Here is a 23,058-nt window from a genome sequence, read left to right as displayed (position 1 = left end):
CTTGATCTAAGTTTAGGTCACAATCTCAGGATTGTGAGATAGAGCCCTGAATCAGGCTCCATGGTAGGCATAGAGCCTGCTTAAGGTTCTCTCTCCTGCTACCCTACCCCCACCTACCCCTACTCTCTCCCTCTTAAAAAAAATCCATTTGACCTAAGTAAAGGTTGTAAAAGTACGTCAGCATAGGTATAACCTAATGCTTTGTTGATTACTGATGCTTACATGAGATTCATTTACTTAATTAGCTTTGTTCTTACAAATAATTTTTTTAATTCCTGTACAGTTAACATACAAAATTATTTAATTCCCATATAGTTAACATACAGTGTTAGCTTCAGGTGTACAATATAGTGATTCAGCAATTCTATATATAGGGTCATGTCATCTGCAAAGAGTGAAAGTTTTCCTTTTTCCTTAACCAACTTGGATGTCTTTTATTTTTTTCCTCTCTGATTGCTGTGACTAGGACTTCCAGTACTATGTTGAATAAAAGTGGTAAGAGTGGACATCCTTGTCTTGTTCCTGATCTTAGGGGAAAAGCTCTCAGTTTTTCACCAGTGAGTGTGATGTTAGCTGTGGGTTTTTCATATATGGCCTTTATTATGTTGCAGTATGTTCCCTCTAGACCTACTTTGTTGAAGCGTTTTATCATGAATGGATGTCATACTTGATCAGATACTTTTTCTCCATCTGTTGAAATGCTCATGTGGTTTTTATTCTTTCTCTTATTTTTATGATGTGTCATGTTGATTGATTTGTAAATATTGAACCAGGCTTGCATCCCTGGAATAAATCCCACTTGATCATGGTCAATAATTTTTTAAATGTATGTTTGGGTTCAGTTTGCTAATATTTTGTTGAGGATTTTGCATCTGCTTCATCAAGATACTTCCCTATATTTCTCTTATTTTGTTGTGTCTTTGGTTTTAGTGTCAGGGTAATGCTGGCCTCATAGAATGAATTTAGAAGGTTTCCTTCCTCTTTAATTTTTTGGAATAATTTGAGAAGAATTGGTATTAACTCTTCTTTAAATGTTTGGTAGAATTCCCGTGGAGATACCAGGTCCTGGACTTTTGTTTGCTAGTAATTTTTTTGTTATTTACTCAATTTCATTGCTGGTAAATGACCTGTTCAAATTTTCTATTTTTTCCTGTTTCAGTGTGGGAGGTTATGTATTTCTATGAATTTATTCATCTCTTCTAGGTTGCCCAGTTTTTAGCATAAGATTTTTCATACTCTTTTATTAAATATAAATATTTAACAGTATTTATCCTTTGTAATTGTGTGGTGCTGGCTATTTTTCATCTTTAACTTCTGATTTGATTTATATGAGTCTTCTCTCTTTCTCTCTCTTTTTTAAACGAACCTGACTAAAGGTTTGTCAACTTTGCTGAACTTTTGAAAGAATCAGATCTTGGTTTCATTGATCTGTTCTATTTTTTTTTTTTCTATTTTGTTTATTTCTGCTCTAGTCTTTATTATTTCCTTCTTTCTACTGATTTTGGGTTTTGTTTGCTCTTACACAAACAGTATATGAGAATTCCTTTTGGTGTAAACTTAGATTGTTTGAGATTTTTCTTACTTTTTGAGGTAGGCCTACATTGTTATAAACTTCCCCCTTAGAACAGCTTTTGCTACATCCCAAAGATTTTTAATCATTGTATTTTCATTTGTCTCCATATACTTTTTGATTTCCTCTTTAATTTAATGGTTGACCCATTCATTGTTTAGTAACATTTTATTCAACTTCCATGTATTTATGTTTTTTCCTGACTTTTTTTTTTATTGTACTTGATTTCTATTTTCATAGCATTTTCATCGGAAAAGATGCATAGTATAACTGCAGACTTTTTTCATTTATTGACTTATTTTGTGGCCTAGTAGATGATATGTTCTAGAGAATGTTTCATGTGCACTTGAGAAGAATCTGTATTCTGCTGTTTTAGGATGTAAAGTTCTGAATATATGTATTAGATCTGTCTGGTCCAATGTGTCATTCAAAGCCACTGTTTCCTGGTTGATTTTCTGTTCAAGTTATCTCTCCATTGATGTCAGTGTGGTGATACAGTCCCCTACTGTTATTGCATTATCATTCATTACTTCCTTTATGTTTGTTATTAGGTGCTTTATATATTTGGGTGCTCCTGTATTGGATGCATAAATATTTACAGTTGTTTTGTCTTCTTGTTGGATTGTTCCCTTTATAATTAAATAGTGTCTTTGGTCTCTTATTACAGTCTTTGTTTTAAAGTCTATTTTGTCCAATATAAGTATTGCTACCTTGGCTTTCTTTTCACTTACATTTGCATGATAGATGGTTTTCCACTCTTTCACTTCCAGTCTGCAGATGTCATTAGGTCTGAAATGAGCGTCTTGTAGACAGCATATAGATCGGTCTTACTTTTTCATCCATTCCAGCACCCTGTATCTTTTGACTAGAGCATTTAGTCCATGTACATTTATAGTATTTATTGGTAGGTATTTATTGTACCTATTTATTTATTTATTGTATTTATTGCCATTTTGTTTCTTGTTTTATGGTTGTTTTTGTAGTTCTTCTCTATTCCTTTCTTTTCCTGCTCTCTTCTCTCACAGTTTGCTGGCTTTCTTCATTAATATATTTGGATTCTCTTCTTGGTCTTTGGTATATCTGTTACTGGTTTTTTATTTGTGTTTACCATTAGTTTTATATAGGACATCTTATGCATGTAGCAGTCTGTATTAAGTTGATTGCTTAAGTTTGAACTCATTCTAAAAGCACTAAATGTCTGCCCCTCCCATGTTTTAGGTATATGGTATCATACTTTTCATCCTTTCATTTTGTGGATCCTTGGGTGATTTTTATTGCTATGCTAAACTTTACTACTGCTATACTTCCTGTATTTCTTACTCTCATTTATGGTCTTTCCACTCAGCAAGTACTCTTTAACATTTCTTGTAACGCTGGTTTCCTGGTGATTAATTCCTTTGGCTTCTGTTTGTTTGGGAAACTCTTTATCTCTCCTTGTGTTCTGAATGATAGCCTGGCTAGATAGAGTATTCTTGGTTGCAGGTTTTTCTTTTTCTTTCAACACTTTGAATATATAGCATGCCACCCTCTTCTGGCTTGTAAAGTTTCTGCTAAAAAATCAGCTTATAGCCTTACAGGGTTTCCCTTGTATGTAACTGTTTTCTTTTCTCTCTTGCTGCTTTTATAATTCTTTCTTTATATCTACTCTTTGCCATTTTATTTACTATGTGTCTTGGTGTGGAACTTCTTTGGGTTGATTGTGTTGGGAGCTCTCTGGGTCTCCTGCATCTGGATTTCTCTTTCTTTCCCCAGACTCGGGAAGTTTTCAACTATTATTTTTTGAATAAATTTTCTGTCCCCCTTTTCTCTATTTTCTCCTTCTGGATTCCTGTGAATGTTCTAACCCCTGATGGGGTCACTGCATTTCCTTACTCTATTTTCATTTTTTTTTAATTCTTTTTTTTTTAAGATTTTATTTATTTATTTGACAGACAGAGATCACAAGTAGGCAGAGACAGGCAGAGAGAGAGGGGGAAGCAGGGTCCCTGCTGAGCAGAGAGCCCGATGATGTGGGGCTCCATCCCAGGGTCCGGGATCATGACCTGAGCTGAAGACAAGGGCTTTAATCCACTGAGCCACCTAGGCACCCCATATTTTCATATTTTGTTATTATTTCTTCTCTATTCTGTTCAGCTTGATTGCTTTTCATTACTTTGACCTTCAGTTCACTGATCTGTTCTTCTGCTTCCTCTAATTTACTTTTTATTCCCTCTAGTATATTTTAAATTTCAGTTACTGAGTTCTTCATCTCTGATTGATTGGTTCTTTATGTTTGTTGTTTGCTCTTTTTTGTGTTTCTGTCTGTTGAGAATCTCACTGAGGTCTTCCACTCTTGAGTGCACTGGGTATCTTTTTGATGATTACTTTAAATTCTCTATCAACTGTATTACTTATCTCTGTTTCATTTAGCTATCTTGCTGTGATCTTTTTTCCTGTTTTTTCTCTCGAGACATATTTTTCTGTCTCCTAATTTTGATGAACTCTTGTGTCTGTTTCTGTGTTAGGAAGGTCAGCTATGTCTCCTACTCTAGAAAGTAGCAACTGTATGAAGAAGAGGTCCTGTAGTGCCCTCCAGTGTCATGTCACCTGTTTACCAGAACTTGGTGCTTCAGGGATGACTCGTATGGGTGCTGCCTCTGCTCTACTGTTGTGGCTGGGCCACTTTCCTTTCAGTTGTCTGCAGTGGCTCTCTCTGCCATTGTGGGCAGGATTTGGTCCCTGTATTGTTATGGGACCAGTCTGGGGCTGCCTTGGGCTTGAGATGAGTCACACCAGGCATTTGCTAGAGATGCAGTAGCACCGAACTGCTAGGTGTTTTCCCTGTGTTGTCCCCTGAGAAACTTTAGTTTTATTTCACTGTGGCTTCAGCCTGATGGATGTGAGGTTATCTCCCTTTTCCCTGGACTGGAATCCCTTTGGAGTGGTGCTGCCCCCTTTAGGGGGTATAGGTTCTTGCAAAGGGCATATTGGAAGGGGCAGATCTGCAAGAAATACAAGCTAGGTGGAGAGTATTATGGTCTGCGGGTGTCCTCTCAGGTGTCTGAGTATCTAGGCTGGGGGGTAGACAGGCAAATTGCACTCTCCACCTCTTTTGTTCCTGGAGAAGGCTCCTAGCATCCGAGCTCTGAGATTAGTAAACAAATCTCTTCTCTATACCCCAGGCATCTTTCACTCTGCTTTTTCTATGCTGTAACTTTAAGGGCTGGGACTCAGTTTCTTATGCCTTTTGGCTTTTCTAGAGCTGAGCCCACTGGTTTTTAAGTTCCAAGTGTTAAGCCCCACTGATTGTGAGAACTCGCAAAATTATTATGTTTTCAAAGCCAGATGTTATGAGGATTCTTCTTCCCCATGAGGGTTTCCTGTGCCTGGGGTGCTTGGCATGAGGGTCTGTTTCTGTCCCTTCTCTACACCCATGGCATCCTTGCCTCTAGCAGATAGTCTCATGGGTCTATTTAGCTCCCCACTGCATCTTCCACCCTCCCTATTCTCTTCAGTGTGGACTCTTCTCTATATTTAGCTGTGGAAAGTCTATTCTGCCAGTCTTTGGTCGTTTTCTGGGTTATTTACACTCATGTGGGTGTTATCCTTAGGATTGTATGCTTAAGTTTTATCCTTAGGATGAGGTTAACTTAGTTAAATTGAGTTAACTTAGGATCCTCCTACTCTACCATCTTCCTTGTTGGGGGGAGGGTGTTAAGATCAAGATATTTTAAATACTTGGAGTTTGCTTAATTTAATGTTTAAGAATCTTGGTTGGTGTTTTTGAGTATCGTTTTATTTTACAAACATTAAACTGGATAAAGAAGTCATAATACCTAAATAATTAAATATTTACTTGCCATTATAAAAATATTTTATACTTACAAAATGGGAATTTTTTCTGTGAGGAAATTAAAAAAATACATTGAAGTAGAAAAAGGAAAGGAATCATTCATAGTGCTATTTTCTTTTTTTTTGTTTGTTTGTTTTGTTTTTTTGTTTTTTTTTTGAAGACTTTATTTTTTTTTTTTAAGATTTTTATTTATTTATTTATTTGACAGAGAGAAATCACAAGTAGATGGAGAGGCAGGCAGAGAGAGAGGGAAGCAGGCGCTCCGCTGAGCATTGAGCCCGATGCGGGACTCGATCCCAGGACTCTGAGATCACGACCTGAGCCGAAGGCAGTGGCTTAACCCACTGAGCCACCCAGGCGCCCCATAGTGCTATTTTCTAAACATAGACTACTCTTAATACTTTGATATAGCTCTTTCTAGGTTTTTATTCTATGTTTAGGTGATTTTTTAAAAGATTTTTTCATTTTTAAGTTATCTCTGAACCCAATGTGGTGCTCAAACATACGACCTCAAGACCAAGAGTCACATGCTCTACCAGCCGAGCCAGCCAGACGCCCCTATTTAGGTGATTTTTAACAATTATATATAAGTTTTGTGTTCTGCATTTTTCACTAGTATTGTTTTAGGTTTCTTTGTAAAAAGAAAATTATGTTAGTTTAGAGAAATTTAGCTTTAGCATCAAAGTAAAATAGAGAAATACATTTTCAGAGTTAGAATAACTGTCTTCTTCATTGCTTTCTTCAGTACTGGTTTGTATATATTTTGAATTCAGGTTTATCAAAATAATAAATTTATGGGCCACAGTGTACCATACTCATCTTTCAAAGGTGAAATTAAGTATTCTCTTATCTCCCAGAGCACTTTTTTTTGGGCCAGATACATTTCGGTATGACTCACATACAATACAGTTCACTTTCTATGGTTTTGGACAAACATATTCTTCTGTGTAACCACTACCACAGTCAAGACAGGGAACAGTGTCCCTTAACAGCCCTCTTCTGTCTCTTTATAGTAAAAACTAGCCCCCTTCCCAGACTCAGCACTTGTCAACCACTGATTTGGTTTTTTTCCTTACGGTTTTGCCTTTTTCAGAATGTCTTTTGAGCAGAATTGTGCTGTTTGATGCATTTGTGTCTGCCTGGCTTCTTTCATTTTGTATAATGCTTCTGAGATTAATCCCTTGGATGTATCAGGTTATTGTTGAGTAGTATTTCATTGTGTGGATGTACGACATTTGTTTATTCATTCACTAGTGGATGGACATTGGGTTTTTGGTGATTATGAATAAAGTTGGTATTTACTTTCACTTATAGGTCTTTGTGTGGGCATATGTTTTCATATCTCTTGAGTAAATACCTAGGAGCAGGACCGCTGTGTCACCAAAGCTCCTTGATAGCTATTGCTTCACTTGGATACCTTGCTCAGCAGGGAGCCTGATACAGGACTCAATCCCAGGACCCTGAGATCATGACCTGAGCTGAAGGTAGATGCTTAACTTACTGAGCAACCCAGGCATCCCAGAAGAGAGAATCTTAAGCAGGTTCCACATCCAGCACAGAGCCTATCATAGGACTCCCTCTTATAACCCTGAGATCACGACCTGAGCCAAAATCAAGAGTCAGATGCTGACTGAGCTCAGTCAGGCAACTGAGCCACCCAGGTGTCCCAACAAATTTTAACTCTTAAAGTTAGAAGACTCCCACCCTTTCCCCTCAATTTATTTTGCAGAGGATTAAGATCTCACCAAAACTTAGTTGTATAGACAATAGATATGATGGACTCTTGATTGAATAATTATGTAAAATCTCTGTCTTCGGGCATTCAGAGATTTGAAATTCTCTGAGATATTCAAGATTTTTCTAATATAAATGTAATAATGTTTTAAATTATTAGATTCTCCCTAAAAATTTTCATCCTGCCAGATTTTCATTTCATAGAAGCTTTTAAAGCAGCTTGCCAAATTCTGAATATTCATGCTGGTCCATATTAGGAAAACCCAGATATAAAAATTTCTGTTTCTCCTTTAGTATAACGTTTTTATTTTTTCCATCATAAGTTTATTGAACAATGTGATTACTTTACAAACACCTAGCATAGTACCTCACTCAGAGAACATATGTCTTATTCCCTGTTACTCTGACTAGCATGCAAGAGCAGTGCTGGTGGAACAGCTTTGAGTCAGAAGACCTGATGTCAGAGCCCTGGTTGCAGGAACTCAGACAAATCACTAACCTACTACTTCTCAGCCTTCTCAACTGTCTCAGGAGCAACATCAACACTTTCTCTGAGACTTGAGAAGCAGATGATGTGGTCATTAACTGGCTGAAGCAACGAAAGAATTAAGTATTAAATTCCAACTCACTGGTTTTGCAACTCTTAGCCAGTGATACTTATTTTACCTTTACAAACAATGATTAAACTTGGGCAGTAGCACTTCTAATTGTATTCAGGTAGAGAGTGAAAGATATAATAATGCCTTTGACTGAACGACTTAGAGGATTGTTTAGGTTTAATTATGGGTTCATCTCTCTAAGAAAGTAATAACTGTAATTATTGAAATGCTAAATTAATAAGAAATAAGCTTTATATTTCTCATTCCAGTGTTTGAAAAACAAGAATATCTAACCAAAACTGGGGTCAGATCTCAGCCCCTTACTGAATGATGTACAAATTTTATAATCCTATTTGAAAAATGAGGCTAATAACTGCCTTGAAAGGGTCTTTATGAGAGTCAAGATAATGCATGTAAAATGCTTAGCACAGTGCTTTTTAGTGTTATATAAAACCTACTTAGGAACTTTAGGGGAGGTAATAGCAGTAAACAAGTGGAAGTATTGAATCAGTCTTTATTTTAGACTTCTGTGAACTTTGAGTTAGGCTGTGATCACATGTTCCATCCAACTTAGCAGTACTCAAGTTTGGTCATGTGAGGTTAGGAAAATATATAAATAGCCAGTCCAAACAGAAAAATTCCACATCTCAAGTCAACCATATTTTCTACTTAGGTAGAGAAAAATAACGATCAAGTTTTTGACAAAGAATAAGAAAGTGGGACACTCAGGAATTGGGGAGCCCATCGACGTTCATCTGTGTCTGCATCTTTCTGTACCCTGGAAGCATTTTCTGCAGCAACACCTCGACCTCCATGTGAGGTCATCCAAAGTATCAGGGTCTGACAAGCCGAGGCCAGGCCCCGCTGCAGCTTCCCTAGTGCTGTTCCACCAGCCTCCCCAGCTGCCGCTGCCCCGTGGTGCTAGAGGTGCTGCAGGGGGTAGAGCAGCGCCAGCGCACCCCTGTGGCGGCTGTTTAAAGAACACAATTTTAAATTAAAAAAAAAATTGAACAAGATGTGGAAAGGATCAGGATTCAAGGTCTATTTCTGAATTTTGGTACATAGAATACACTATTACGCAGTTAATAAATTATGTTGACAGATTCTTACAATAGGGAAATGCTTATCTTTTTAGATCAGGAAAGTATACAGTCAAGATTTTGTTAGAAATGTGTAGGAATTTACCAAAGGGCGTGGATTTGGGGGTGTTTTTCCTTCTACTCTAGCATATGTTTTTTAGTATTTCATAATTTTAAAAATACTTAATTTTTTTTTTTAAAGTATGCCTGTTACCTCGACTGTAACCTCTTTAGGAAAGCCTTTCTGGTTACTGAAGATTCATTTATGTCTTTGTAACTAAAACTGTTAAAGGTTTCTCTTCAAGTGAAGAAGACTGCTTTATTTATTTTTTTAAGATTTATGTATTTATTAGAGAAAGAGGTGGTATGTGCATGGAAGCTGGAGGAAGGGCAGAAAGAGAGAGAGAGAGGGGGAGAAGTAGACCCCCTGCTGAGAGCAGAGCCTGATGCGGGACTCCATCTTACCACCCTAAGATCGTGATCTGAGCCAGAAGCAGGAGTTGGAGGCTTAAATGAGTGAGCCACAGGCAGTCCTCTGCTTAATTTAAATGAGGTAGTTCTTAATGTTTTTCTGTGATTCTTGATACATTACAGAGTTACATACTGAGTTGGGTTTTTTCTTCTTTTGTATTTCCAATCCTTAGGTTCAAAGGACGTTAGAAGTACTTTTTATATTTAGAAACATTCATCCTAACCATTGTTTTCTTGCTGTCAAGAAAATTATAGTGTATATTTCCAAAGATGTTTACCACCAAACATTCAATAATGTGATTTTGGGAGACATGTAAAGTGAGCAGAAAAGAATGAATTACTTGGTGAGCCACACAGGGTTATTATTCATCATTATTTACACATGAAAATTCACTGCTTTCTATTTTTTTCTTAACAATAGTCATAAAGCAGACGCTTCCCATGTATTTTGCCCTCTTGATCTGCAGTGAGGTTTTTGAGATCCTAAACTCCATATATTAAATTTGCCTGGAATTTTTCCCTGGAAAATGAAAAGTTATGTGTCTGAAAATTGAAAAGGCACAAATCCCGACTAAAAAGTTGATTTGAGGATCTCATTTTCCTTATTTTTCCATCTCCTGGAAAGAATGCTAATATTACCTATGAAGAATAGAGATTTGATGTATTTTTAGGCTTATTTACTCTGTAAATGTCTTAATTTATGTGATTAAGTTTATTTTATTAGGACAAAGATTTTTCAGTCTTTTCTGTAGGAAGATGGAAGGAAAGAAAAATATTAGTTGGCATATTGTTACTTTGGCATTCAACCAGTTTTCATAGTAATTTTTACCAAGAAAGTCTTTGCCTGGATTTTTGTTATTTTAATAGTGTAGTAATAAAGCTCATCTTCAAGTTATTTCCCTCATATCTTGGGTTTCCTGTAGCTTCTCCTTTATGTCCTATCAGTAAATTATAAATCATTAAGCATATTACTAGGGTACATTATTCCATCGTACTGACATGTAAAAGTACAGGTGTCTATTAAGAGGGTGTGAAATAGATTTAATCTTGAGGGCTACATAATCCAGGCAAGTTGAAGCAACTGTTAAGTAGTCTTAGTTTTAACCTTCCATTAGTTCTCAGTAATCCTAAAATATCACCACCCTTTCATTCCGATTTAAAACACCTTGCAGATCCCTGATAGTAAAAAGACATAATGAATGCTTTAATGACTCAGACTAGAAGCCATTACATTGACATTCATTTTCTTTTTTTTTTAAAGATTTTATTTATTTATTTGCCAGAGAGAGAGGGAGAGAGCGCAAGCGAGCACAGGCAGACAGAGAGGCAGGCAGAGGCAGAGGGAGAAGCAGGCTCCCTGCTGAGCAAGGAGCGTGATGTGGGACTCGATCCCAGGACCCTGGGATCATGACCTGAGCTGAAGGCAGCCGCTTAACCAACTGAGCCACCCAGGCGTCCCGACATTCATTTTCAAATTATTTAATATGATATACAGTCATTCACTTAATAAGCTATTATTTGGAAGCTTCCATAGAGAGAAAAAGGAGAAATATATTCTTTGAATAAGTTTGTTACTTTCTAATTTGCTTCTCCTGAGCTAAATAGATCATGTAAATACAAGCAACTAAGAGAGTAAAAGGTTATTTTCTATGTATAATGTAAATTAAAATTTAAAAGAAGCTTTATTTCTTGTGACTAAGTGGCAGCCTTAAAACTAAAAAACAGTAAGTATCAATATCCTTAACTCTGATGGTATTTTAAAAAAACATACTAAAAAATGTTCTCTCATTCCAAAGATAGGACAGATTTTTATGGGGAAACAAGTCACAAAGTATATCTTTGGCAACTCTGATTTTCTAGGTTTCCAAGTAAATTTGAGCTTGTCTGAATTAAGCATCACCAGTTTTATGATGAAGCATCTGTACTTCTCAGTAGGTCCCTGCCCCTTTAGTCCCTCTCTTTCTAAGAGACCTAGCAAAGTTACCTAAGTTCTACAGTACATGAATTCAGCCTGACTAGACAGAGTTCCAAAGTACTAAAATATTTCTGCTTGCATATATCATTAGGATACAGGTATACGCTGACATGAAACTCATGAGTTAGTTAGAAAATAGCACAACTGTTGATTCTCAAAAATGATGTGAAATAGCTAAGGGACTTTTGGAGAAGAAGAAACAAGGAATTAAGTATCAGTGATGCAAAAAATCATGTCATACTAGAGTGATGGAATGACTCCAGTAGTCTAGAAATGTAGTAAGATAAACTTAATAGTGATAAATATTATGTACTGTGTTTAAGTTTTTAAAAATGTGTATGTTATCTCATAACCCAAGGACAGCTGAGTAAGCGATGGTGTCTACAGAATTTCTCCTTAAGTTGGCTTTGTTGAGGAATAGCTGTCTGGTGGAAGGGACTAAAGGAATTACCCTGAAGCCTCATTTAGGAAGCAAAGTTTAGTGGCTTAAAACAATAACCATTTTTTTTTTAGCTCTTATTTCTGTAGGTTGGCAGTCTGGGCCTCAATTGACTATGGTTTTTCTAGGCTCATTCTGTGTCTCTTATCAGCTGCTGGTTGGTTGGAGGCTAGATGAGATAGGATGGCTCAAGTGGGCCAAGCCCATGTGGCCTTCTCCCAGGCTTACACATGGCAACTGGGAGTTCTGAGAGGAGGGAGAGCACTCAATGCTGTGGAGACCCAGACTCAGAATTGACATGACGTCACTTCCCCCAAATTCTGCTGATTAAAGCCAGGCTGAAAATAGGCACTGTCCCTTGATCAGAAGAGCTGCAAAGTTACATTGCAAAGAGGATGGGTGGACACAGAGAGGCTATAATTGCTCTCTTCTTTTAAATCGTCTACCACACCAAGCACATTGCTTTAATATGTTGTAGGTCAATAAAAATAGCAGTTTTGGCAAGATGCATTTATTCATATTCCTCATATTGAGAAACCACAGCTCCCACTACAAGCTGGCTCTTCATTTAATTTGGACAATGAATTTAATAGCTGAAAAGCAGGTTTTGTGCTTGTTCTGAACTATTTTTCAAGGTAGTTTAGGAGGTAAAGTTACAGGTTATAAAGTTAAATGTTTTCTCTGTTTCAAAATTAGGTAAAAGCATCCAAAATAGATAACTGAGTACATCCAAAAGAAAATATAAATCTGTTTGATGTCGTAGATATTTATGTTCCTACAAACAGTTAATGATCTTTAAAAAAAAAAACAAAAACCTGTGTGAAGAATAGATTACTATAAATGCAAATATGGGAATTTTGCTGTAAAAAACTAACAATTTTAAACATAGATGTTTGAAATTTTAAGTTTGAACATCTGTCTTATTTCCAGGAGCTCTGCCAGTGCCGACCTGGAGAAGGAAATTGTTCCTGCTGCAAAGAGTGTATGTTGTGTCTTGGGACCCTTTGGGATGAGTGCTGTGATTGTGTTGGTAAGTTGACATGCAGGAAAGTTCATGTTTATCACAGAATCTTTGACTTTAAGGGACTTTAAAGAATGTAAGTATATTTTATGTGTATAGATTAGTGTCAGTATAGATGTAGTAGGTATATAGAACATTATTGCATTTGCTTGGATTGAATGATATTTACATAGATGTGCAGTTTTATTTTTATTGAAAAGCTCTGGAAGGAAATTCAAAGAGCTTATTCTTGAGGAACAATGGAAATTTTTTACTTTTCATTTTTAACATTTCATACTGTTGAACTTTTAATAAGAAGCTTATGTTATAGTTCCAAATAGAGAAAAATACTTCATATATTAAAAAATAGATTATCTTCCTTTTATCTAAGATTTCACTATGAGTTGCCTTGGTAGCTCAATCATTTAAGCTCCCAGCTCTTGATTTTTCTTGGGTCTCGGTCGTTGGGTGGTGAGATTGAGCCCTTATTGGGCTTCATGCTGGGCTGGGGCCTGCTTGGGATTCTCTCCGTCCCTCTCCTTCTGCCCCTCCCTGCCACTGAAAAAAAAAAAAAAAAAAAAGACTTAACTAAGAGATGCTTGAGAAATTAAAAGCTTTTTTTTTTTTTTTTTTTTTTTTGAGAAACTAAAAGTTATTTTTAAGTGCTTGCTGAGGAATAGTGTCCAAGATGTATTAAATAAAAAGTGGAGCACATCTGCGTGGCTCAGTTGGTTGGGCATTCAACTCTTGATTTCTGCTGGGGTCATGATCTCAGGGTGATGGGATCAAGGCCCCCTCTGGGCTCTGCTCTCAGTGGGGAGTCTGTTTGAGATTCTGTCTCCCTCTCCCTTTGCCCCTCCCTGCACTTGCACATTTTCTCTCTCTCTTAGTCTCTCTAAAATAAATAAATAAATCTTTTAAAAAAAAAAAACCAAGGTGTGCAAAAGTGCGTTCATGGAATCACTTGTGTTTTCGAAAGAAAATTTACATGTGTAGACTGCTGATGGGAGAAACACTCATCATCCTCTCTCCAACCAGTTAACCCTTTTTCATCCCCTTAAACCACAGTTCAAATGTCCCCTTATCTCCCAAACATCTTTTTTGACTGAGATAGGATCCTCTACATTATTCAGATTATCTGCTTCTGTTAGGTCATGTGCTACATGCTACTATACGTTTTTAACGTTTCTTTCAATAGACTATAAACTCCTTAGGGACAGAATGGTGTCATTTTGATCTTTTATAATTAACTACTATGTTTATCAAAGCGGGATATATGTATATACGTGAAGTTCATGCATGTTGTACTAAAACAAGCCCCTGGCATGCTTGTTCCCAACCCTTTGATCCTGTGTCACAGACAGCAACTTCTAAGTCTTTGGTATGGTCTTACTTCCCTAATTTTGAATAATATCCCTATACTGTTCTCTTGATTCTTTGATTTTAGGAACTATTCATTGACTTTTTTTATGGCAGATAATGACTTAGCTTTATCTCTTATCTTCCCAATATAGTTATCACTACTTCTAGTTAAATCAGTAATTACGTTAGCCATCCATTGAATAAATTAGTGTTGCATATTAGTTTGATATATGATGTATAAACACTAGTTTATTAAATGAATAATACTATTAGGACTTTTTATATTGGAGTATGCTTGCTGAAAGCTTTCTTAATCTTCTAGACTTTGTATTAGAGTTTAAAATTCAGGCTTTCATTTTTAATTTATAAGAGCCCTTCTCTGCTTGTCCTTTTTGGGGAGCATACTGTTCTTTTTTTTTTTTTTTTTAATTTTATTTATTTATTTATTTATTTAACAGAGAGAAAGAGGGAGAGAGCACAAGCAGAGGAATCAGCAATCAGAGGGAGAAGGAGAAACAGGCTCCCCGCTGAGCAGGGAGCCCAGTGTGGGGCTCGATCCCATAACCCTGGGATCATGACCTGACCCAAAGGCAGACACTTATTGATTGAGCCATCCAGGTGCTCAAACAGCTTTTTTTTTTTTTTTAAGATTTATTTTTTTAAGTGACCTCCACTCCAACGGGGGGGCTTGAACTCACAACCTGGAGATTGAGAGTCACGTGCTCCACAAACTAACCCAACCCCATTGACCTCTTCTTCTAGGAAAAGACTTAAATAGTTCTGTTGAGAAAGAACCACTTATCTATGGTCATATCTCTACAATTCTAGAAGCAATTGGTGTGCTTCTAGGCTAGTTTCCATTTAAAAATATATATGTATATATATTATCTACCTCTGAGGATTTAATCGCTAGTTTTAAACTTTGAGGGAATTCATAACGTAACTTTACCTCTCATTTAAAATTCAGTTAATCCTTCTGCTCTCTAGGATAAAATTTCCATGTTCCAGTTCTTTCTGGAGAGCAGTATTCTTTTTCTTGTAAACCATTCTCTTCCACACTAGGTTCTTGTAATGTCCTCTGTAAATCTGTGGCTGCTCCTCCCTTCTAAATTGAAACACTGCCCATACTTTTCACATACTTTTCATAGGTGGGGCACAGGTCTCTGAGAGGACCTAAATTAGCCTTCCCTTCCGGTCTCATTTGGTGGACTTTTAGCACATACTTGTCTAGCAGGCTCTCCTCCAGCAACCTTGCATAAGAGAATTCGTTTCTCTTTTCTGATTTTCTCTTAAGGCAGCTCATTTTTATACTTGCTGTTAAACATATTACTCAAATCCTGTAGTTTTTGGATCCTGGATCTCTAGCTACACCTTTTTTAATTTTATTTTAGTGTTTGCTTTGTTTTTACTTTTCTTGAAGTACACAAAGAGAGTACAAAGTACTCTTTGTACTCTCTTTGTGTACTTGAATGTAAACAAGTACATTTTTCTTGAATGTACACAAAGAGAATACAATGAACTTGTACACTTTTTTTGAATGTAGGCAAAGAGAGTACAATGAACTTCTGGGTACCTACTCCCCAGCTTCAGTAGCCATACCTCTTTCATCCATTCAATCATCTGTCTGTGAATCTGCACAACCCCTCTGCCACTTTCTTTTGTTGGGGTATTATAAAGTAATTTCAGTACATCTCCAAAGTCCTTTAGTTACACATCTTAAAAAAGAGAGAAAGTAAATTTTCTTACACATACAATGTTATGACCACACCTAAAATACGTAGCAGTACTTCCTTAACATTTAATATCTAGTCCATAGTCAGATTGCCCTAATCAACTAAATGTTGTTTATAGCTGTTTTAATCAAATCAAGGTCTCACAGTCCACTTACTGTATTTAGACTGTTAGGTTTCTTATGTTTCTTTTATTCTAAAACAATTCTTCCTTCCCTCACCACCTTTAAGGTTCTGTAGACTTGTTGAAGAAACTAGTGAATTGGATGGAAAATATATCGCTTTCTGGATCTGGCTGATTGCTTCCCATATTTAACTTGTTACTTTGTCCTATTTCCTATGCATTGGAGATTAGATCTTAAAACTGATCAGATTCAGATTCAGTTTTTGGGAGAGGTACATAAATTACACACTTACAATGTCTGGTTGTCCTCCTTTTAGTGGTGTTGATTGCTGGGTTCAAATGGTGAAAGTCTGATCCTTTTGTACTAAGTTTTCCACCAGTCTTTCACCTGGTAGTTTCACCCTTCATTGATGACCTTTGCCATTATCAATTTCATTAAATAACGATCTACTATTATCTTTCCTTCTGCATTTATTAGCTAGAATTATTCTGTATAGAAGAACTTTCTTACACCTACTAATAAGGGATATGTAAACAAAAAGTAAGATAAGTAATTCTCTTTGTTGAGTTTCAGAGTATTGACTTCATGCCCTAGCAAATTCCAGTAGTGTTCAATACATTTTTGCTTTGCTTTTTGGTAGGTTGGGTGTGGATGAGGGTGATGGTATTTTAAGTAACATTGTAAACTCATGGTTTTTTACATACATTTAGTGTTTTAATCAGTTGCTGCCATTGTTCTTTTTGCTCAAATTGTTTCATCTTTGGTCAGTAGGAGCTTCCTCAACTTGGTGCTTGAGTCCTTTTGACATGCTTTTTGACATCTTTTTGACATGTTCTTTCTTAGCTTTAGAGACTGTTCAAAGCTCATCTTATATATCTTACATATGTAATTAGCCATTTCCCCAGGAGACTTTGAGTCCCAACAGAAGAAAATGGTGGGCAGAGACCACAGTCGTGCCATTAGGACTACTTGTTGCTGCTACCAGCTTTCTTATAACCCTTTTTAGTGGGCAGAGCTAATAAATAGTTATAAGGGAAAATCTTTTTGAGTTTGTAGTAATATTGCCAATTCAAATTTAAGATGACAGGTCTTTATTCCTTTTGATTTTACATCTGTAGCTCTTTCATACTGAAATTTTTGTTTTCTAATAACATTAATATTACTTATATGCTTTATTTATAATACATTAGTGAGATTATTAAGTGGCAGTTAAGATTGTTCTTTGTCCTTGAACATGTATTGAAGATATAAAGCCCAAATACTGTCTTCCGAAATCAGCTGGAGTATTTTCTGCGAGTGGTTATGTGACCGACTTGATTTAAAATTGGGTTTATTTATGTTAGTTTTCAATTTTTAGGGATTGTTTATTTCCCTTTTGATTTGTGTGTTGATTATGTAAAATATTTACATAATTAGAAAGACAAATGTATGTAACAGTGGTAAAGCAGTCATCTCTGTCACTTCCACTTTGTTCCTTCTATACATCATGTGACCATATAACTTATTGTCCAAACTAAGACATTTTTGAGAGTTAAACCAGGACATGACCTGAATTGGCTAAACCTGAAATGACCTGAATTGGCTCAAGGAAATGGGTAAATGGTTTCATCCTACCTATACTCATTGTTTAAAACTTTTGTAGGCATTTATATTTTTTAAAAAACAAACAGACAAACATTAATTTATTACAGAAAACATTGTGCTTCATGCTTTTTCTTTCTTGTTTTTGTATTTTAATTTAAATAAATGCCCTGGAACTTCTTCCATATTAATTTGTGGGGGGGTACCTACATAGAAGCCCATTGTTGGCTGAAACACCTTATGTATTCATTTGTTGATAGATGGACATTTGGGTTGTTTCCAATCTTTTGTCATTACAAATAAAATTATAATGAATAATCTTGAAGAGTCAATTCCATGTGATATTGCTAGATATTATCCCATTCTCCTCCAAAAGAGTCAGAATATTTGCATTCTCACCAAGGCCCTGTTTCCCCCACACTTCCAAAAAATTATGTTGCCAAACTTTTGTTGCTGTTATTTGCCAAAGTTTTGGATTTTTGTTAATTTGATAGGGAAATGGTGTAGTTTTAAATTTTCATTTCTTTTATTACTAGTGAGGTTGAGCATCTGTTCATATGTTTTTGGACTATTTATACTTACTTTTTTTGTGAATTATTCATATCTTTGCCCATTTTTCAACTGGATTATTGGTATTTTTATTTATTATTTAGAAGTTTAAAAATATGTTAGGCATATAAGGCCAACATTTATGTTATAAATTATAATTTTGTTTCCCAGTTGCTCATTTGTATTTTAACCTTTTTTGGTTTTGTTTTTAAGATTTTGTTTATTTATGGGCGCCTGGGTGGCTCAGTGGTTAAGCCGCTGCCTTCAGCTCAGGTCATGATCTCAGGGTCCTGAGATCGAGTCCTGCATCGGGCTCTCTGCTCAGCAGGGAGCCTGCTTCCTCCTCTCTCTCTCTCTCTCTCTCTCTCTCTGCCTGCCTCTCTGCCTACTTGTGATTTCTCTCTGTCAAATAAATAAATAAAATCTTAAAAAAAAAAAAAAGATTTTGTTTATTTATTTGAGAAGGGCAGAGAGAGAGAGCACGAGCAGGAGAAGGGAGAAGCAGACTCTCCTCTGAGCAGGGAAACCGACGCAGGGCTTGATCCCAAGACCCCAAAACTATGACCTGAGCCAAAGACAGATGCAAAGACAGATGGACTGAGCCACCCAGGCGCCCTTTCTTTGCTGTTTTTTATCCTGAAAAGTTTTTTTTTTTTATTTTGTGTCAACTTTATCAGTGTTTCCTTTCATTATTTCTAGATTTTGAGTCATAGGTTTTCCCCCTACTCCCAGATAGTACTTGCATGGTTTTGTTTATTTATCTGCATATAACCCTCTAATACATTTGGAATTCATCCTGATTTATATATGAACTATGGATCCAGTTGTCTCTTTTTGACACAATTACCACTATTCATTTAAATAGTACTTATAAAGTCATAAAGCTATTTATTTAAGTCTTTCTTCCACTGATTTGAGATGCCACCAGTATCATATGTACTTTGCTTTCATTTCTGGGTTTTCTATGTTATGCCAATAGTCTCCATGTCCGTTCATGCATCAGAATCACACTTACTTATTTAAAAAAGCCTTATAAATGTTTTACTATCTAGAAAGACTAGACAACCATCCATTGCTTTTCTGGCCATAGTATATTAATTTCAAGCGTGCATACATACATACTAGAGTTAATAAGAGGATTCTTTTCTTCCCTTTAGGTTTGCACATGTTCTTTATAAAAGACTTTCCAACCAGGCTTAACTTTTGAAAACTATTTCTCCAAAAAGCTATTAAAAATTAGGCTGCTCTTATTCCCTTGAGATTTTCTGCCATAAAGTACAGAAACAGACCATTGATAATATTAAGTTTTTGTATAAATAAAATGCTCTGTTTTGTATTTTGGGCATTAGCTTGCACTTTTAGAATCATGTGCAATGAAAACAAGTGAGCCTAACAACTGAAAAGGAGCCACTGGCCAGAATAGCAACTTGGCCCACCTAAACAAAATCTAACCTAAACTAAAAGGGCTTCTTGCTTTGACTTCTCTTCTTATTTACTTGTCTGCTTTATAGTTCCTGACCCTTAATTCCTGTTTTATGGCTCTTTTTCTGACTTTATCCACTTAGATTAGTTTTTGCTTATTGTATAATTTCACATAAATGGAATCATACAGTATCACATAGTGGTTTAAAATGCATTTTAGAAAATTATGGAATGATGTATAATAAAACAGACTCTACAATTAACCATAAAAATAAAATTGTCAGTGTTTTTAATGAGCAAAAAATGGGTTTATTTAAGAATAGCAGAAAATTGCAGTTTGGGATATGAAAGCTACAGCAAAACCATAGGCAAGTCCAGAAAACAAAGGAGAGGAACACTCTTTTATAGAGGACAGGGAAGAGTTAGGAGTACTCTTGTAAATAAAAAGTATGCTGGAGTAAACTAAGAGTTGGAAGTGTAATGGCTTCTCATTGGCTTAATTCGGACAGTCTCTCATTGTCTGGGCTGTTACCAGGGGAGAAGAAAACTTCCTCTCTCCTGCTGGGGCAGCAAAGTATAGTCTTCTTCTTCCTTTTGGGAGTTCAGTGGTGTACTGTTTGGATAATGTTGATTTGGAGATACTAGATTCTTTCTGAGACTGAGGTCATGTCTAGTACTTAATGAAAATATTATAGATTCTAAATCTAGGCTAGGAAGCCTGGTAAAAAACTGCGTAGCAAGAATAACTTGAACCATTTTGCCACACCATTTCAGAGATTCCAGATCTCACCCAGGTGAGAGAAAAACCTATGAAAAGGGCAAAAGAAGGTGGGGGTGTCAGGTAAGAGGCAGTGCCTGCAAAACCCAGGAAAACAAGATGAGACAGTTATGCACTTGACACTTGGAACACAAAGTCAAATGTTGAGCCTTAAGACAAAAACTCTGCCATCCTCTTGATGGCATGTTTCTTCTGTATTCCTGGTTCTTTATCTGCTTTATGAATTCCTTGAACTCTGACTTTCAACTCATGGCTATGGTTCTAATACCAACTTGACTGGGGTGCAGCCCTTTCCTTTTAGGACATCCAGGCTTTTTATGATTTTACCTTTTATAGCTCAGATCATATCTAGGTGTATCCATTGGCTACCGCACAGAATGGATTTCTGTCTTGCTTCACACCAACACTTGTTACTCTCTAATATTAGAGAACAAATATGTGCTAAGAGTTCATCCAAATCCTAGTGTGGTAAATATTTGTTTTCTTAGTTATTTTTAGACATAATCAAATTACATTCCTAGTTCAGGAAAATATGAATAAAATTAGAGTACAGTGGAAAACACCTTTGTTGAAATAAATGACTTTGGGACTCTAACCAAACATAACGTAATTTTTTTTTTTAAGATTTTATTTGACAGAGAGAAATCACAAGTAGACGGAGAGGCAGGCAGAGAGAGAGAGGAAGGGAAGCAGGCTCCCTGCTGAGCAGAGAGCCCGATGTGGGACTCGATCCCAGGACCCTGAGATCATGACCCGAGCCGAAGGCAGCGGCTTAACCCACTGAGCCACCCAGGCGCCCACATAACATAATTTTTAAAAATTTTTTATTTATTTACATTTATTGAGGTGTAGTTGGTAGAGTATTACATTAGTTTCAGGTAGAAGTATAGTGAATTGACAACATGATGCTATGCTCACCTGTCACTATAAATGCTATTTCAGTACCATTGACTAGATTCCCTATGCTGTACCTTTCATCCTTGTGACTTATTCACTTCGTTAAATGGAATTCTGTACCTCCCATTCCCCTTCAGTCATTTGGCCCATATCCACCTCCCCCCTTCGCCTCTGGTAACCACCAGTTTGTCCTCTGTATTTATGAGTCTGTTGTTGCTTTTTTGTTTCTGTGCTTGTTTTTCAGATTCCACATAGAAGTGAAATCTTATGGTGTTTGTTTTTCTCTGACTTCTTTTACTTAACGTAATAACCTCTAGGTCGGTCCTTGTTGTTGCAAATTCTTTTTTATGACTGAGTATAATATTCCGTTAGATACATGTATGTAAGACTACTCTTCTTCCTCCATTCATCTATCAATAGATACTTGGTTGCTTCTACATCTCGGCTATTACAAATAATGCTGTAATGAACAGGGGTGTCTATATCTTTTTTAATTAGTGTTTTTGTTTTCTTTGGCCCAGTAAATAGAATAATTGGATCATATGGTATTTATAGTTGTATTTTTTTAGTAACCTCCATATTGTTTCCCACAGTGGCCACATCAGTTTACATTCCCAGCAACAGTGCATGAGAGTTCCCTTTTTTCCACATCCTTTCTAACACTTGTTATTTGTCTTTTTGTTACTAGCCATTCTAACTGATATAAAGTGATAGCTCATTGTGGTTTTGATTTGCATTTCCCTCACGACTGGTGATGTTGAGCATCTTTTCATGTGTCTATTGGCCATCTGGATGTCTTCTTTGGAAAAAAGTCTCTTCAAGTCCCTTGCCCATTTTTAATTGGATTATTATTATTTGGTGTTGAGTTGTACAGTTCTTTATATATTTTAGATATTCACCCCTTATCAGACATTTTATTTGCAAATATCTTCTCCTCTATGCTAGGTTGACTTTTTTGTTTTGTTGGTGGTTTCCTTTGTTTTGAAAAATCTTTTTATTTTGGTGTAGTCCTACCAGTTTGTTTTTAGTTTTGTATCCCTTGCCTCAGGAGACATATCTAGAAAAATGTTGCTAAGGGCGTTGTCCAAAAGGTTATTGCCTGTTTTTTCTTCTAGGACCTTTCTGGTTTCAGGTCTCACATTTAGGTCTTTCATCCATTTTGAGTTTATTTTTGTGTATGGTGTAAGAAAGCTATCCAGTTTCATTCTTTTGCATGTAGCTGCCCCATTTTCCCAGCACTATTTATTGAAGAAACTGTCTTTTTCCCATTTATATTCTTTCGTGGGGGCTTGGAGGGACAGAGGCAGAGAGTGAATCTTAAGCAGGTTTCATGCCCAATGCAGAGCCCCACGCAGGGCTCCATCTCATAACCCTGAAATTATGACATAAGACCATGCTTAAACCGACTGAGCCACCCAGGCGCCCCTCCATTTATATTCTTGCCATCTCTGTTTGTAGATTAGCTGACGATATAAGTGTGACTTTATTTCTGGGCTCTCTGTTTTGTTCCATTCATCTATGTGTCTGTTTTTGTGCCAGTATCATATTGTTTTGGTTACTGTAGCTTTGTAGTATTACTTGAAATCTGGGATTATGATACCTTCAGCTTTGTTCTTCTTTCTCAAGATTGTTTGCACTCTTGAAGGTCTTTTGTAGTTCCATGCAAATTTTAAGATTATTTGTTCTAGTTTTATGAAAAACACTATTATTATTTTGATAGGGATTGTGCTGAATATGTTTTTGCTTTGGGTAATATGAACATTTTAACAATATTAATTCTTCCGTGGTTTGTCTTTCCATTTGTGTTTGTCATTTTCAATTTCTTTCATCAGTGTTTTATAGTTTTCAGGGTATAGGTCTTTAACCCCTTTGGTTAAGTTAATTCCTTAGTATTTTATTCTTTTTGGTACAATTA

The 23,058-nt window shown here is 36.3% G+C and overlaps 1 protein-coding gene across 4 annotated transcripts in view; it reads left to right on the top strand.

Annotated features, from left to right (window-relative positions):
- TWSG1 (twisted gastrulation BMP signaling modulator 1) overlaps positions 1-23,058 on the top strand; it is a 66,175-nt gene that overhangs the window by 22,186 nt on the left and 20,931 nt on the right. For all 4 annotated transcript variants that reach the window (XM_045065374.1, XM_004742710.3, XM_045065372.1 and 1 more), the window contains one exon: positions 12,630-12,729. In XM_045065374.1, the coding sequence (XP_044921309.1) occupies positions 12,630-12,729 (100 nt within the window). The remainder of the gene's footprint in view (positions 1-12,629; positions 12,730-23,058) is intronic.

This window comes from Mustela putorius, unplaced genomic scaffold (assembly GCF_011764305.1).
Source record: "Mustela putorius furo isolate JIRA1106 unplaced genomic scaffold, ASM1176430v1.1 tig00003858_pilon_pilon_pilon, whole genome shotgun sequence".
In the NCBI taxonomy this organism is placed as follows: domain Eukaryota; kingdom Metazoa; phylum Chordata; class Mammalia; order Carnivora; family Mustelidae; genus Mustela; species Mustela putorius.
This window is presented reverse-complemented; position numbering and strand designations above follow the sequence as displayed.